General features: G+C 50.0%; 3 protein-coding genes across 6 annotated transcripts; 1 reads left to right on the top strand and 2 right to left on the bottom strand.

The window, feature by feature from the left end:
- Positions 1 to 4,557: 4,557 nt before the first annotated feature.
- Positions 4,558 to 7,935, bottom strand: RRP8 (ribosomal RNA processing 8). The gene is made up of 7 exons (XM_039848271.1): positions 7,837 to 7,935; positions 6,292 to 6,649; positions 5,632 to 6,085; positions 5,412 to 5,541; positions 5,092 to 5,198; positions 4,905 to 5,001; positions 4,558 to 4,677 (listed from the first exon to the last, which is right to left on the bottom strand). The coding sequence occupies exons 1-7, from the start codon at positions 7,933 to 7,935 to the stop codon at positions 4,558 to 4,560; spliced, it is 1,365 nt and encodes a 454-aa protein (XP_039704205.1).
- Positions 7,936 to 8,118: 183 nt separating this feature from the next.
- On the top strand, positions 8,119 to 14,648 carry ILK (integrin linked kinase). Of its 4 annotated transcripts, none has more exons than XM_039847853.1 (13): positions 8,119 to 8,238; positions 8,694 to 8,806; positions 11,830 to 11,995; positions 12,174 to 12,269; positions 12,463 to 12,559; positions 12,662 to 12,745; positions 12,844 to 12,929; positions 13,070 to 13,179; positions 13,292 to 13,419; positions 13,506 to 13,627; positions 13,722 to 13,821; positions 13,934 to 14,064; positions 14,239 to 14,479. In XM_039847853.1, exons 2-13 carry the CDS (start codon positions 8,718 to 8,720, stop codon positions 14,386 to 14,388), a joined length of 1,359 nt encoding a protein of 452 aa, XP_039703787.1. In that variant the 5' UTR covers positions 8,119 to 8,238; positions 8,694 to 8,717; the 3' UTR covers positions 14,389 to 14,479. The 4 variants fall into 4 exon arrangements, with proteins under 4 accessions (XP_039703787.1, XP_039703786.1, XP_039703785.1 ...); XM_039847852.1 differs by having other exon boundaries at positions 8,166 to 8,238; positions 8,679 to 8,806; XM_039847851.1 differs by having other exon boundaries at positions 8,190 to 8,238; positions 8,672 to 8,806; positions 14,239 to 14,648.
- On the bottom strand, positions 14,619 to 16,028 carry TAF10 (TATA-box binding protein associated factor 10). The gene is made up of 5 exons (XM_039847859.1): positions 15,760 to 16,028; positions 15,478 to 15,632; positions 15,171 to 15,235; positions 14,971 to 15,085; positions 14,619 to 14,790 (listed from the first exon to the last, which is right to left on the bottom strand). The coding sequence occupies exons 1-5, from the start codon at positions 15,989 to 15,991 to the stop codon at positions 14,701 to 14,703; spliced, it is 657 nt and encodes a 218-aa protein (XP_039703793.1). The 5' UTR covers positions 15,992 to 16,028; the 3' UTR covers positions 14,619 to 14,700.
- Between the last annotated feature and the right edge of the window lie 474 nt (positions 16,029 to 16,502).

Here is a 16,502-nt window from a genome sequence, read left to right as displayed (position 1 = left end):
CCAAATGGTGAAGTCCTCAATTAGACTGAGGTAGGAGGGCAGAAACCAGCCACCTAAAGAGGTAGGTGGGTTCTGACAGTCCAGCTGTACTCTGCCTCACAGTTAACAAACTATAAAGCAATCTCGCACTGGTTTCCTCCCACTGTTGTGGCGCGATCAATTCTAAGACCCATGGAGCCAACTGAGATGAATTATGAGCCTTTATTAGCCGGCCGGTGACTGACTCTCTACCACTACCACGCAGGGTTCGAGATCAGCCCCGAGCTCCCAAAAGAGGCAGCTTATAAAGCCTAGAACCACACCCTGGTTTAACATCAAACAAGCAAACAGATTACAGAAGCAGAAGTTGGCTGTTAGCATATCTTTGCCCAGAACCACACCCTTAACACCACCCTATCTTTTTTTTTTCTTTTTTTATGCCTACAGTACCTGGTATTCCAAGGTAGTCTCCCATCTAAGTACTAACCAGGCCCGACCCTGCTTAGCTTCTGAGATCAGATGAGATCAGGCATGTTCTGGGCAATCCCATCCTCTTTCTGACCTCGAACCTTAAGTGTGCTATTAATACTACCAACAATAATTCATTAATTCCCTCACAGAAACAATATTCATGTTCTTTTCTTGAAATTTTCTCCCATTCTCACTCCTCAACCCTTTCCCCCATTCTAACTCGAGTCTACTTTCTGCTTCATTGAGAAAAATCAATGTGACCAGAAAAGAACTTCCCAAACTCTATCAGGATCTTCTGAATCCGAAACTGAGGGCTTAGCAATTTGCATTATAACAAGCCTTCCAAGTAATTTTACTGCACTCTAAAGTTTGAGAACCACTGCCTTTCACAATCCAGGCAGCTCCATCTTACTCTCATTTACTTCTTACTATTCTTGTCACTCCCTCAATCTGTTCTCAAATTGTTCCTTAAACTGGTCTCATTGTTCTTTAAACAGCTGTAATAGTGTTATTCTTTAAGGAAATATATATTGTTCTCTCTTCAGTCTAGACTCTCAACTCTAGACACTGAAGCCCAGGCATGAACTTGAACAAGAGCTTGTCCTGAAGCTGATGATGGAGCAGGGAGGACCCAGATCAGGCTAAGGAGAGTGCTGCTTTCAGAATCAGGGTGACTGATGGAGCCACCAGTGGGGTCTAGGCTGAGTTAGATGGAGCCTGGGACCTGAGTCCCAGGTGGCTGGAGCCAGAATAGGCCAAAGGAGTATCCAAATTATAAGTAAGGGGAAAGCAAAAGAGGGAAGAGGACTGACCTCAGCTGTCCTGCTGATCTTGCTAAGAAAACCAGGAAAATTAGTCAAGATCTGGGAATCTAAATAACATTTGGGAAAGTACATGGACATGGAGCTATAAAAGGTGAAATGCATCTCACCATGAGATGCCTTGCTACTCTAACACACTCCTTGAGCTTTGTGGCTTGCCTCCCCCTATTATTCCGGGAGGCTCCTGCCTCATGGATCTGCCACTGTAGTCCTTTCCCCAGTTATCCCTGAAAAGTCCTGACAAGCTGGAGAGGATTGTCAGGATATTTTATCTTGGCTGCCTGGAAGCCAGCCCCACTCACCAGCCCTCTAAATGGGAATCTCTAGTAGGCTGTGTGAACCCTCTGCACTTTTGAAATTCATGCCAACAGCCTCTCCTTCCTTTTCACTACAGATCTCCTGGATCTGCACCCTCCCTCAAGAGGTTGGCACCTGTTCCATGCCAACTTCTACCATCATCCTGGAGAACCTCGAAACCCATGCAGACAATACCCCCAACACCTGAGCCCTCAGTCCATTAACAATCTTCTGGCACCCTTCCTCACATGCCTCTCAGGCACTCATCCCTGTAGCTACACTCCAGACCTTGCCATCACCTGGAGCTGCTCTGCATTCCAATTTCTGACCACAGCTTCCCATCCTCCCAGGTTACTTGTTCAATTACTGCCAGTATAACAACCTACTCCTGTCCTCACTCTCCTACCTGTTGTACACAATTCCATGGTCCAGCATACCTATCACTTGCGAATAGTCTGAAACTCCTTTGCTTACTTTCCTTTCACTTCAATTGTGTGGCAAGGTTCCAACTCTGGATGATCCCTCAGTGCTCACATTTTCCACAGCTACACCTAGATTCCTGAGTAGGCAGAGATAACCACACCATTGGGCTGATTGGTATAACTATAAATTCATGAATTATACACTATAAATTCAAACAGGTCCTCAATATTAGTCAGTAATCCTCATCCCACAAGATGACTTCTCTCTCATCTTAATGGACCTCTCAACAGCATTTGACAGCTGACAACCTCCCTATTCCTTCCATGTTAAAAAATACACTCTCCTGGTTTTACTCCTCCATCTCTGGCCCAATTTCTCATCTTGTCATCTTTACTGGTTCACTTTCCTTTACCCAGCCACCAAATGTTCCTCGGGGTTCTATTATGAACCATTTTCTCCTCTCATTATCTTACTCTGGATATCTTATCTATTCCTATAACTTTCATTACCACCTCTGGGCTGCTGATTCCCAAATCCCTAACACAGATCTCTCCCAGTCTTTTGTTTCACTTCCAAACCAACATCTAAAGGTACTTAAAACCAAAGCCCACCCAGTTGCTCAAACCAGAAACCAGAGATTCATTTCAGATGCCTTTCTCTCGCCAACCCTCAACATCTACCAGTTCTACCTATTGAAGTTCTCTCCTCTGCCTACTTCCATCATCACTAGTCCACAGGGGCCTCATGTTGTGCCCCAAACCTGGATTCTGGCAACACTCCTGCTCCCATCAATCCCACTCAACTGGACACTGTCATTCCTTATCACCTGCTTAGGTGAACTCAAGTGACAAGCTCTGGGAATACAAAGATCAACATGATTTTGAAAGACTGCAGCCTAATGCACAAAGCAATCACAACATACTATTTAAATGTATGAAGAGCACAAAGCTGCACTCTAGATAGTGCTTTGAGAGTAAAGATGAAGACTTTCATTCTGCTTTGTGAATGATGGAATAGGAAACAACTAGGCTGTTTAGGAGCAAGAGTAAGACTGCCAGTTAGACAAGCATTCAGCAGAGAGAAAAGTACATAGAAAGGCCCTGTTTAGTATTTGCTGAATAGTTCACAGCCCAACCCCCACACATGCCCTCTGGCCGACAATCTCCCTCAAAATCTCCATCCCCTTTGGGAGGAGGCATCTAACTGACTCAGAGCCCTGGAATCTGTGTCCCACTAGTCATAAGCAGTTCTTGTCCTTGGAAAGAGGTAGAAGAAGTTGTATCTTTATACTTGGTCCCATGGCAGATTCATTTTAGGAGAGGCCAAAGATCTGTCAACCCAGTTCGTCTTCTCCCAGCACAAGCTTTCCTTGTCTCCCTTTCCTTGCCATGCTGATCTGGGCCCACAGCTAGGGAGAAATGACAGACCCTTCTGCCAATGAACAGCTTAATCCACCACCCCAACATGGCATGAACCAACTGTTATTTATGAAAAGACTCTCATCACCCTCCTCCAAGGACAGCTCAGAATCTATCAAGAATCTTTAAATAACCTATTAACTGAGTCCACTGAAAGGCCTATATTGAGCTCTCCGAAAGTCTTCCTCGGTCAACAAATCCATTCTTTACTCTTCAACCTTCAGCCCGTCCTAGGGAGTCTTTTGAGAACAATGAGGCTTACAACACATAATAGCCACAGCTACATTTTACTGAGCACCTTTTCAGTACCTGGCCCTGGCTATAGATTTCCTCTGTTGGTCCATACGACAATCTCATGAGACAGGAATTCTACCATTTTCCAAAGGAAAAATGTGACATTCAGGGATTAAACAACTCACAGTAATAAGTGGCAGGCCAGGATTTGAACCCAGGCCTACCTGATTCCAAAACCTGTGTTCTCAGCCAGACACACACCAGGGCCCCACAGGACACTAGGTGCCGAGAGTTGTTTGGGTCATGTGGCTCTGAAGATGGAGATGATAGAGGGGAAAGAAGTGCTTAGTACAGGGATAAGCAAACAGTCCTGACCCAGAAACCCAGATTGATATGTTGAGCCAGGATGTTTGCGGGCTACCGGCTGTCCCAGAGACAAGAAGTAGTGCCTGCTTGTCTGAGGCCTTGAGGGCCTAAGCAGCCCAAAGCTGAAAGAGCAGAAGCTATGGGTGAGTAGAAGGAACTAGTATGCAACAGAAGATCAGAAGGGAGAATTGAAAATGCCAGAACAGAAAGCCCATGTGGCTCCTGAGAGATGAAAAAAGGAGTCAAACACAGAGATGCCTTGAATTCCAAACCATCTAGTTTCCATGATTCCTAGGGGATGCATAGTTCCCAGATATCCCTGTGTTCTTACAATACACCCCTTTAGTTAGTCCCTAGTGATTTTATGCTTCTTGCAATCAAGAAGCCTCCATTAGAGCAGGGCTGAGCCAAGGGTTTCATCACACTTTGTTCTTAGGACAAAGGAAAGGTAGTACCAGGTCCTGGGTCACAGCCTGGCTGGATACAGTCTTCAGAGTTCTGAGTCTGGAGTTCGAGACTTGCCTCCCCTTTCAAGGGGGGTCCAGAGGTCACCTGCGCTTATAGAGACATGGCTGAAGCTTCAGGCCTGAAAGTTGAGCCTTGGGCCCTACTCGAGGGGGCCCAGTCTTTTCAAAATCAAACAAGAAGAAGTGGCTGTTGGTCAGGTCCTAGAGGCAGAAAAGACCCAGTGAGCTCCAAATCCTCACCCCACTCCTCAAAACACCTTCATCCATGTCCCACCCTGCTCAGAAGGCTTCCCAGGGCTCTCCCATGAGTCATGCTTTCAAGAAGGAAATGCCTGTGTCTGTGCCTATGGTCCCCTTCCTGAACACCATTTTCATGAAAAGGGCCACACATGAAGCAAAAATAGGAACAGATATCTCAGGGCCCTTACCTTGGAGATGACCTTAAAGCCTAGTTTGGTCACAGCTCCTAGAAAGGTCCGAACATCTTCAAAGCGGCTGCTAACCTCGGCCACTTTCAAGAGACCCCTAAGAAGGATGGAGAGTCCTGTGTAAGTGCAAAGACACATGGATGTGCACACACACATATATATGCATCTGCGAACTAGGGGCTCTTACCCTGGCTTCAGCACTCGATTTGCCTCCTCTAGAAAGTCCCTGATATTGGTTCCCATCAGTGAAAGGCAGAACACGGCCACATCCACAGACTCATCCTCCAGAGGCACCTATGAAGAGTGAGAGTGTTGTATGAGATATCCCTGAGAGTGTTGTATGAGATGCACAGTATGGAGAGGAGAAAACCACCCTTGAATGCTAGGGTTGGACACCAGGATGGGGGAGCGGGGGAAGCAAGGAGAACGGAAGGAGTGTTAGAGATTAGCACATGGAGCTTGGGCCTAGAGCACAGGCCAAACACATAGAGGAATAAAGGGGTTTACCTGGGCCATGTCACACACAGTGACCCTGGGGTCCAGGGAGGCCAAGTCAAAGCAGTGTACAGGGTTTCGGATACTTGAAGCCAGACGGCAGTCCCCACAGCCAAAGTCAGCTACCACGAGGGATGCAGGCCTGGGAGTGGAGGGGAGGGATCATTCACTAGTCTAGTCTGAGCCCATGACAGAGCCACATCACTTCTCCCAATGCCCAATCCCCATTCACCGCTGGCGAAGATCCTTGGCAATGCGGTCCACAGGTTGCAATGGCCACTTCTTGACCTGGCTCTGGAAGCCTCGGTGGTAAAGAAGAAAGGCCTCAGGGTCTTCCTGGAAGAGGTGTTGTGCAGCACTGCTGGGTCCTGAGTACAGCTGTTCATTGAGGTAGCGAAATCGAGCACTATCCAACCGCTGTGCCATGCGGGCTCGCAGAGCCTCCCCCCGAGCCTCATGGCTGTCTGGACTCGGGGTAGGAAGCACCTCTGCCTCCTCTTTTGGGGCTGTGGCGGGAGCCTGGTCTGGCAGCTGAGGTGGCCGAAACTTGTTCTTGTGTCTACGCTTGTTCTTCTGCCGGTTCCGCCACTGCTTGCGACTCAAGGTATGGGGAGGTTGCGGGGAAGTGGTCCCAGGGCTTGGCTTGGGTGGGTCATCTGTAGCCCTACTCTTCCAAGCTTTGGGATCTGCAGGGAGGGAGATAGGAAGGCATATTTGGGGCAAGCTCCACTGAATTCAGAGGCTGGGCAAGTCATCTTGGCCAACATAGACTGGCCTGGATGAAAGTACTTATTATTGACTAACCCTGAACCTAATGGTGGCAGGTAACTTCTGTCATACATAGGATTAGCTGATCCCCCTCCCTGTCCCACACACATACAATCACTAGTACCTGTCTGGTCAACACTATCCTGGGGCTGGGGAGGGTTTGAAGAGGCCCGATTCTGGTATTTCCTCTTTCTTTTCTCTTCTAGAGCAGAGTCACTGCTAAGAAGGGCCCCTTTGTGGCACTTCTTTTCTACTTTCTTTTCCTCAGAGTTATGGCCAGGTGGGCCCCGTTTTTGACGCTTTTTCCCTTTCTCTTCTACTTCAGTAGAAGCACTGGCAAACAAGGCCTTTTTTGAGTGTTTCTTCTTCTTTTCCACCACCTCCTCCTCAGAGTCACTGCCAGGCAGGCTGGGGGGTTGCTGGGGAAGAGATGCTGCCTCCAGGGCCCGTAATGTGGCTAAGAGTTGGCGGCGCTTGGAGCCCTGGGGGAAAACAAAGGATGAGAGTAGGGATGAAGAGAATGAACATGGCCTGGAGAATAAAAGGGGAGAAATGGGGACCCCAATTCAGACACTGGTGGAGGTATCTGGATTATTCCCAGTTAACTAAATTAACTTGTCATGAAGCCTGCCAGATCCTGAAGAACTTTCAAGTCACGATCCCAACCTGAGAGGTCAGGGGGTAGAGAAACCACCCATTCCACTCTCTTCAATACGAGGAGAAAGTAATGGGGTTCCCCACAGGAATGTGGTAAGGCCAGAAGCAACTGGTCCAAGGCCAGAGACCAGGAGTTCCAAACCTCCATATCAGGCTTTTGCCTCTAGCTGATAAGAGGTAGGAAGGTTTCTGAAAACAAGAATGCCAGGACCACACGCGTGTATTTAAGATGACTCTAAATGCAGTGTAGAGGACAAACTGAAGGGGACAAGCTGGATTATAACAATGGGTTGACAGGATGAAGAGGAGGCATATAGCATACAGATTCCATGTTGGAGGATGACTGAGGGTAGGAAGAGCTTGAGGAAGTACAGCTGCCTTCACATCAGCAAAGGCTTAAAGAAGGTCTATTGTTTGGGAGGCCTTCTGGGTTGAAATACTACTGGGCAGTCCAAGGCCAGGCACTTACCTGGTCTCAGCACCCCCTTCACACCACCTGTTGAATGGTATACTGATAACTCTTCATTGTCATTCACTCTTGTTCTCTCAAATGCAATCTCCACACTGACATCAATGCTCTTTTCAAAATGCAACTCTGAAAGAATCCTTCCCCTGCTTAAGCCACTTAACTGGCTTCTATCCTTAAAATACGCAAAGCCACTAACTTAGCTTTCCAACTTCAATGGCATCCCCTCTCATTCTCTGTGCTCCAACCACACGGATTATTTTTGTGTAACCCTAACAACACATGCTCTTTTGACCTAGGACCTTTGCACGAGCTTTTCCGGTTCAAGAAAGCCTCTTCACTTCACTAGCTTCTACTCATCAACTTTCTCAGTTCCAACGTCCTTTTCTTTTGAAAGTTCTCGGATCTTCAGTCGGCTGCAGGCGCCCCCTCACCCTAATACACCCACGCACACGAGTGCGCGCGGCATACCCAGCGCAGGTATTTACCACGCTACTTGAATTCACTGCCTGAAACAGCTCCCATTGACCCTGCGGGGCCACTCACCTTGACTTGCGAGGCTGCCTCGGTCCGAGATTGTGAGGCTACAGGTCGGAGGCTCGCGGCTAATGGGGCCTCCTCAGCCCACTCCACCTCTTCAAACATGGGGGTACAGAGGCGGGCGAGGTCGCGGGATCCCCGCGCCTCTCCACGTGCAGAAAGCGTCTCCAGGAACCAACCTTCGCAGTCCCCGGAACAGAGCCGAAAACCAAAGAGTGAAGGCCTGGTTGGCTAGAGCGGCCGGCGCGGTGCCGAAAACCATAGAGTTTAAACACTGATGGGCTAGAAAGGCAAGGAGGTAGGAAGGAGGGAGGCCCGCGCTGGCCGGAGAAGGCCAGGGGCGGGGCTGGGCAGCGGGCGCGGCCGGACGGGAGTTCCCCAGAGAAGGCTCCTCCAGCCCGAGTCCCGGTGAGTATGGTAACACCCGTGCCCTCTCCCCAAGGCACAAGCCCTGCCAGCCCGTCACCCCTCACTGCGGCTAAGTTTCGAGTCGGGAACGAGGGCCACCCCCGGGAAGACCCCCAATTTCCTCCTTCAGAGTATAGGGCGCCTGAGCTTCCCCTCACCCCCAGCGCTGTTCGCGTGTTGCGTCCCTGTGCTTGCTCTCAGACATCCCCTGAGACTAAGATTAAGAGGAGACTACCTCTCAATTACCCCCTACCTCGCCCGCTTTTCCTTCGCTCCCAGAGGGCACAGTTGCATATCATCCCGCTGCCCCGAACTCCTTTCTAGACCTCCGCTAGCTTGGGACGCAGCACCCAGACCCCCATCCCCCAACACTAACACCTACTGCAGTGGACAAAGTTTGGTGCTTACCCCCGTTCCCCGAATCCACTCACAGTCCCCAGGCTTCCCCAACTTAGGGGACTCGGCGCCGGGACGCTGCTATGGACGACATTTTCACTCAGTGCCGGGAGGGCAACGCGGTTGCCGTTCGCCTGTGGCTGGACAACACAGAGAACGACCTCAACCAGGGGTGAGCTCAGGTGGCTGGTGGGTGAGAGGAGGGGCAAAGACATGCTCCTTTACGTGATGCGGAGTGCTCACATCACTCTGTGGGGGCGGCTGACTTTCCTTTTCAGTGTGATGAGTGCCAAACGCAGCCTGTGGTGGCGGCGGCGGGTCTCCAGAGGAAGCTGTGTTTGAGCTGAATCTTGACTGCTAAATAAGAGTTTTATAGGCAGAAGCTGAAGAGAGCTTTGAACCGGCAAGACAGAGCGGAGAGTGCCGGGAAGTTGTCTACAGGAGTTCCCGAATGGCTGAAGGATAGTTCTCTGTGGGCAGAAGCATTGGGTACAAGTGAACTACCGGAAATTGGAAAGGTCTGCAAGGGTCAGCCAGATCGTACAAGGATACTTAGGCTATAATAAGGTCTTTTATTCTAAGAATAAATGTTTAAAGCCATGTAGTGAAATGAGATTGTCCATTTGTTAAGTGTCATCTTGGATACTTTGTGAAGAGCAGGTGGCAATGTGAAGAGAGGCAATTGCCTAGTTCATCCCAGAAGTAATGATGACTTGGACTAGAATGCAGGCAGTTGAAATAGAAAAATCAGATTCCTGAAATCTTTAAGATAAAGAATTGGAGAGACTTGGTAAGGGAAGTGAGGAAGGTCAAAGATGATGACCAGGGTTCTGGCTTGGGCACTTGGGTAGATGGTGGTTCCTTTTACTGCGATGCACAAAACTAAAGGATGATGAGTTCCACTCTAGACATGTTAAAGTGACAGTACAGCAAAGTGGAAATGTTGAGTAGGTTGTTGGTTATGCAGATTTGGATTTCAGAAGAGAGATCTGACTTGGAGACAGATTTGGAAGATAGTAGCCTATAGGTGAAGACATGGTCTGAAGACATGGGTGTAAAGGAGAGGGGATGAGAAGCCTGCAAGACCTAAAAGGAGCAACTAGAGATTAAAGGAAAAACAGGAAAATGTTAGTAAAGCTTAGAGAAGTGACTGTTTCAATGAAGGGGGAGTGGTCAACAGTAGTGTAGGCTTCTGAGAGGTCAAAGAACTTGAGCACTCTAACTATTGAATTTACAACAAATGATATATTTGATGATCTCTGTGAGAGCTGTTTCAGAGGAAAACAAGTGAAGCTATGCTAGGTGCTAGAGGCCAAGAATCAGACGTAATCCCGGCCCTCAAGCCAGTGGCCTTGTGGCTGGTTGAATGGGAGATGAGGAAATAAAGTTCTTTAAGGTCAGCTGAGACCGGAAGGCAAGAAAAGCAATAGTGAAGTTGACTCAGAATGGTGAGTTTTAATTTTTTTATTTAAAATTTTTATTTTTTAGGGTTGGCAGCATTTAGTTTTTAGGTTTGAGAGGTAGGGATCACCTGTCATCTTCATTCAGGCTTCATTGGTTCCCATTAGGCTCTACACTATATCTCCATAATTCTCAGTCACTTGTTTCATTATTCACATAATTCCTCAGAAGGTGCTCTCATAATGACAGTAAGCACCGTTATTATTTTGTTGGTAGGGTTATAAAGCTTTAGGTGAAGTTGTTCAGTGGGCCATCGAGGAAGACTTTGCTGCCAAAAAGTGATGGGGTGGCATCAGTGAAACTGGAAGGCTTTGGTGGTATGAGGAGATAGGCTTTGGGGCCTAAGCTGGCTATATGCTGGATATGAAGTGGGAGTGAATTCCCTGCAAGTATCTTTGGGATTGAAGTCTAGGCCCTGAGGTGACAGACAGCCTGACAGTGGGCAGAACCCTTATGCTCATACTTTTGCCCTGAGGCTCTGGTGCTATGGACTATGGAGGCTGATGAGCCAAGGCACAAGTTAAAGAGCTGGGAGGCAAAATTGACAGATAAGCAGGGAGTGGTAACTGCTTTGGGGAGGGGGAGGATCCCCATTTCCCAGGAAAGCTTTTGTCTATCTCTGTGAGCAGATGAGGGCAGCTGTGGAGGGAAATCATTAAGTTAAAGGCCATGCCTCCATCCCCCACCAGCTGTGGGCACATTGGGGTGCTTGCGGTGGCCAGACCCCTGATCAGCAACCCGCCTGGCCTGGAGCCCCCACAAGGGAAGTGACCACAGCACTAAGGCATCCGGAGGCAGCCCTCCCAGACCGCAGACCGCCCCCTGCTCCGCCCCTTGATCTGCATCCCCCGGACTGGAGGGAATTTCCTTTTATGGCTCCAGGCTGTCAGGCAGGCCCAGCTCCCACACAGTTGTTTTGGGGATTTTTGTACACTTCTTTTACTTTATAAAATACACATCCTTAGGAAAAAAGTCAGGTATAGTTTTTCTAAAGAAGCCATTTTTATTTTCTTCTGTTTTCTGTGCCCAGGATTGCTTGAGTAGAGGAATCCTATTTTATGTGGTTTGATATCTGCCTCATCAGTAATGACTTATCATAAGCATTTTTTATTATGATCCCTTCCAAAACATCATTTTAATTCCATTCCACTTTTAGATCTTAATTTCAGTTACCAGAGCCAATCAGTAAGCTTGCTTCCTCTCCCATGAGTTGTGGCCTTCCTTCTCCAAGACACCCCACCTCCCACATGAACTGAACATCTTTGGTCAATCCATTCTCTCAAGCTTACAGTCTAATAGACAAAACGGCCCATTAATAAAGTTTTACAAGCTTGTGTGATAAGTACTATATTAAGGGGGATGTACAAGATGCAGTGGAAAACAGAAAGGACCAACAGATATTGCAAAAGGGGTGCAGAGGACACCAGATAGAGAATGCTACCATTTAATAATATAGGGCATGCCAGGGAAGGGAGGCTGGTGGGAGATGGTGGTGCAGACAATGAATCATATGGACTTCTTGGGATTTCAGGTGGTGGTTGGTTGGGTTTGAAGCTCAGGGTAATGTCTGAATTGGACAGCTTTGGGAATTGCTGGCATGAATGAGAATCAAAGTCCTGGAGAGGTAAGGTTTCCTAGGGCAAATATGCAGAGGGATATCAGTTTTCCCTGTAGCAAAAAGCCTTTGCCCCCACCCCACCTCCAGATCAGTGACCATTGCCCCTTCTTTCAAAGGGATGATCATGGCTTCTCCCCCTTGCACTGGGCCTGCCGAGAGGGCCGCTCTGCTGTGGTTGAGATGCTGATCATGCGGGGGGCACGAATCAATGTGATGAACCGTGGGGATGACACCCCCCTGCACCTGGCAGCCAGTCATGGACACCGTGATATTGTACAGAAAGTATGTATGATCCTCTCTCTGCCTCCTATATCATGTACATTCCTGGAACTCAGTCACAGGCACTGTAACGTACTATAGAAAACGTGTATTTCTTCCTTGTGTATCTCAACACCCATCTCTCATTTGAGACTGACTGTGCCCTTCTGCTTCTTTTGTCTTGTCTGGCCCTGGGGACCAGCTGCTACAGTACAAAGCTGACATCAATGCAGTGAATGAGCATGGGAATGTGCCCCTGCACTATGCCTGTTTTTGGGGTCAAGATCAGGTGGCAGAGGTGAGTACTTCAGGCCCTCGGATGGATGGAAAGCAAAGTGTGAGGCTCAGTGGGAAATTTTGAAATCCTCAATCCATCCTGTGAGCACTGGCAAGTGCATGACACAAGGTTTGTACTGCATCTGCGTTTGTGGTTGGTTGTGACTGCCAGGGAGGTAGCAGGGGCCCTCATCACGACCACCTTTTTATTCTAGGACTTGGTGGCTAATGGGGCCCTTGTCAGCATCTGCAACAAGTATGGAGAGATGCCTGTGGACAAAGCCAAGGCACCCCTGAGAGAGCTGCTTCGAGGTCCGTCCCCCACCCACCAGCTTGTGTCCTTTCATCTTGTACTGCCTATCTCCTCCCTCCATACCACAGCTGAGGCCAAGACTATTTGTCTTTCTTCCTCAGAGCGGGCAGAGAAGATGGGCCAGAATCTCAACCGTATTCCATACAAGGACACATTCTGGAAGGGGACCACCCGCACTCGGCCCAGTGAGTCAGTTGTGAGGGGAGGGAGGGTAACAGGGAATCCTGGGCTCCAGGAGCTAAGTTTGGAGGAAGCTAGGTACCTGACCTGCCCACACTTTCAGGAAATGGGACTCTGAACAAACACTCCGGCATTGACTTCAAACAGCTTAACTTCCTGGCAAAGCTCAACGAGAATCACTCTGGAGAGGTGACCTCTGCCATTCATGCCCCTCCCTCCCCAAGCCCCCAAATTACCTGTTATGTACTCATTTTAAGTTTCTACTCCAGTTAGTGGGCATGAAAGTGGTGGCCTTAGTTAAAGCCTCCTAACCCTTACCTGTCCCTCAGCTGTGGAAGGGCCGCTGGCAGGGCAATGACATCGTCATGAAGGTGCTGAAAGTTCGAGACTGGAGTACGAGGAAGAGCAGGGACTTCAACGAGGAGTGTCCCCGGCTCAGGTGGGGCAAGGCCTAAACTGGAAGCTACTACTTCAAAGGAAACGTGACTAGCACCCAAGAGGGAGATGTTTTACGCTGGGTCTCAGCCAGGGACACTTTCTTCCTCTTCCAGGATTTTCTCGCATCCGAATGTGCTCCCAGTGCTAGGTTTCTGTCAGTCTCCACCTGCTCCTCACCCCACCCTCATCACACACTGGATGCCATATGGATCCCTGTACAATGTACTACATGAAGGCACCAGTGAGTAGGGGTTGTCATATCTCATTGAAGTGGGGAGAGGATGTGTGAGCCTCTCCAAACTATTTGACTCTTGCCTCTTCTCCTAGATTTCGTCGTGGACCAGAGCCAGGCTGTGAAGTTTGCATTGGACATGGCAAGGGGCATGGCCTTCCTACACACACTAGAACCCCTCATCCCACGACATGCACTCAATAGCCGTAGTGTAATGGTGAGGTCACAACTTCACTCTTGGCCCAGGCCCCCAGAAGATCTTTCCCTATTTAGAATAGGACTTACCTCCTTCCACACATCTATCTTCTCAGATTGATGAGGACATGACTGCCCGAATTAGCATGGCTGACGTCAAGTTCTCCTTCCAATGCCCTGGGCGCATGTATGCACCTGCTTGGGTGGCCCCTGAAGGTGAGTGAGGGCATCATGTTGGGAGGTAGAGAAGGGCCAGCTCAGTAGTAATGGAAGGGGGCAGAGATGGGACAGGACAGGCAGCTGGAACAGATAAATCCTGTCCCTTCAGCTCTGCAGAAGAAGCCTGAGGACACAAACAGACGCTCAGCAGACATGTGGAGTTTTGCAGTGCTTCTGTGGGAACTGGTGACACGGGAGGTACCCTTTGCTGACCTCTCCAACATGGAGATTGGAATGAAGGTGAGAGCACAACTATATACACTTGTGTTGGGGGAATGGCAATTGTGACAATAATTGTAGTGGGGCTGGGTTCTTCCCACATTTGTTCAAATATACAATAATCCTGTCCTAGAGGCCTCTCCCTACATGAGATTGAAGTTCTGAAACTCACCTTGTCTTTTCCTGTATTTACAGGTGGCACTGGAAGGCCTTCGGCCTACCATCCCACCAGGCATTTCCCCCCATGTCTGTAAGCTCATGAAGATCTGCATGAATGAAGACCCTGCTAAGCGGCCCAAATTTGACATGATTGTGCCTATCCTGGAGAAGATGCAGGACAAGTAGGGCTGAAAAGTCCTTGCCTAAACTCCGGAGGTGTGGGGACACCTTTAGGGGAGTGTGCCTCCCCCAAACAGCAGGCCTTTGGTTTCGTCCCCTGCCTCCAGTCATGGTACTATCCCAGCCATGGGGCCCATCCCCTGCTCCCATCCCTACCACTGTGGCCCCAAAAGGGGCTGGGCTCATAGCTTTGTCACTTGCCACACGATGTCTCCCAGCATGGGAGGGATCAGCCCTGCCTGTCACAATAAAGTTTATTATGAAAACAGGCTGGTGTGGGGGACAAGGGGAAAGATAAGTACATTTAGATTGGATGGCTCAGGTGAAGTAATGCGGCTTCTTCACATTGATGCCATACTCGCTGAGGGCAGGGGTCAAGTCCTCCATGGTTAAAGTATACTTGCGGTCCTGAGGGAAGAGGGAAGAGCACTAGCTGAACACAGGAATCTGATTTCAATCCCAGATGGGTGACCCTGAATAGGTCTTTCACCTCCCCTAGGGCTCAGTTTCCCCAAAGGGGTTTCAGGATAAATTAAGCCTCCGCTGTTGTGGGAGGTAATTACTGATTCAATGAGCCTCCCCTCACACCTTGCTCTTGCTTCTGGAGCTGCCAGAGGCTGTGCCTTTCATTTTGCAGTGCTGTAGTGCATCATTAGCAATATCTGAGATGAATTTCTGGGCAGCTAGAGAGATGAGCCGAATTCTAGAGAGAAAAAACTAGTATAAGCAGATGGAAGACAAATTCCACAAAAACATCCAAGGCTCTAACCTGCTCAGAATTTACTCACATGCGAGGGTCCGAGGCCTCAAAGCCAGCTCGGTTCAGGTAATAACCAGTCACCGCATCTGGAATCTGAGAAATCAATAAGACAACTGTCAGTGTTAGCCTTGTGCACTGCTGGGCTGAGAGGGCGTGAGGGAATGGAGGACAGGTCTGATTATCAGGAAGCTCAGTGTGGGTGGCAGAGGGGATAAATCAAGAGCTAGTTGGGGGGGGGGCGTGGAATACAAGAAGAGGATGCTGGAAATCTAGGTGGTTTGGCGGAAAGTTGGTGTGGCAGCAGGCCAACAGCCTTGTTCAGGCAGGAAGCCCACCGTAGGCGTGTAATCCTCCAGCTGCATCAGGAAGTCCACCAGAGGCGTGCTGGACACCACCGGCTTCACATCTCCGTTGGCCGCACTCGGCAACACATAAACCCCGTTAGACATGGCCCCCTCTGGGGGCGCCGCGCCGCCCGCCGACACCGCAGCTGGAGGAGAACCAGCAAACTGAGACACGGAAGTGGAAGGCGCAGGGTCCCAAGCAGGTCTGCCTTATACCACCCGCTGCCCTCCCCCGCCGATGGGGCCAGCCCAGGGCGCTGCCTACACCCTCACCCGCCCCGCGCCGCTCGGCCGGCTCCCCGGCCCGCGCCGCCACGGGTCCCGTGACCCCTGCCGCGGTTCCAGCCCCAGGCCCCCCAGCTGTCCCCGCGGGGCTGGCTTTGTTTTCCGCAGCGGTGCCTGCAGGCAGCGCGGGAGGGGCCGAGACCGCGGGTGCCGGGCCTGGGGCCGAGGCGGCGGAGGCCGGCGCCGCCTCAGGGTCCGCGCCGGAGCCGCTGCAACTCATCAGGCCGGTGGGAGAGGCGGCGAACAGAGCCGCTTCCGCTTCCGTTCACGTTACGCACACACCAGAATGGCGTCACACGCTTCACGCTCGCCCCTCCCATGCCATGACCGCTCTCTCCCCAAGGCGAACCTCCAGCTAGTTGCCCGTATGCCCGCTGGATGACACAGGCAAGGGGCGGAGACCAAATCCTGGAGAATCGCGCTGGGCGCAGACGTTTCCTGGAATGTCGAGGGCTCTTTTCCCGGTGTGGGAGTCGCATTCAGACTGACACCTAAAGACCTTGCTTTGGGCTCATCGGCCCGACACCCCTCGACCACCGGTTGTCTGCCAGTCTGCAACCTTTCTAGTTCCCTTACTCAGCCTTTTAAGGGTTCGTGGTGGAGGTGGAAACCCCACCTTCCAGCCAGCTGCCCGAAAGTGAGGGCTGGAGGTGAGCGCACACAGTTGCTACTGTAGATGAGGATGGAGGTGTTTCGGCCTGAGTAAATAACATACAAAATCACAGCGCGTT

This window comes from Pteropus medius, unplaced genomic scaffold, assembly GCF_902729225.1.
Source record: "Pteropus medius unplaced genomic scaffold, Ma_sr-lr_union100, whole genome shotgun sequence".
Taxonomy (NCBI): domain Eukaryota; kingdom Metazoa; phylum Chordata; class Mammalia; order Chiroptera; family Pteropodidae; genus Pteropus; species Pteropus medius.
The sequence above is the reverse complement of the archived record's forward strand: the minus strand, read 5'-3'. Positions and strand labels throughout refer to the sequence as shown.

Excerpts from the sequence above, each read along its gene's own strand:
- RRP8 (XM_039848271.1), bottom strand. The coding sequence starts at position 7,935 with ATGTTTGAAGAGGTGGAGTGGGCTGAGGAGGCCCCATTAGCCGCGAGC. Across the intron at positions 5,199-5,411 it reads CTGTGTGTGACATGGCCCAG|GTGCCTCTGGAGGATGAGTC; the intron begins GTAAACCCCTTT and ends CACTCTTCATAG. Across the intron at positions 5,002-5,091 it reads AATCGAGTGCTGAAGCCAGG|GGGTCTCTTGAAAGTGGCCG; the intron begins GTAAGAGCCCCT and ends CATCCTTCTTAG.
- ILK (XM_039847851.1), top strand. The coding sequence starts at position 8,718 with ATGGACGACATTTTCACTCAGTGCCGGGAGGGCAACGCGGTTGCCGTT. Across the intron at positions 11,996-12,173 it reads ACCGTGATATTGTACAGAAA|CTGCTACAGTACAAAGCTGA; the intron begins GTATGTATGATC and ends CCTGGGGACCAG. Across the intron at positions 12,746-12,843 it reads GACCACCCGCACTCGGCCCA|GAAATGGGACTCTGAACAAA; the intron begins GTGAGTCAGTTG and ends CCACACTTTCAG.
- TAF10 (XM_039847859.1), bottom strand. The coding sequence starts at position 15,991 with ATGAGTTGCAGCGGCTCCGGCGCGGACCCTGAGGCGGCGCCGGCCTCC. Across the intron at positions 15,086-15,170 it reads GAGGCCTCGGACCCTCGCAT|AATTCGGCTCATCTCTCTAG; the intron begins GTGAGTAAATTC and ends TTTTCTCTCTAG. Across the intron at positions 14,791-14,970 it reads GCTCCAGAAGCAAGAGCAAG|GACCGCAAGTATACTTTAAC; the intron begins GTGTGAGGGGAG and ends CTCTTCCCTCAG.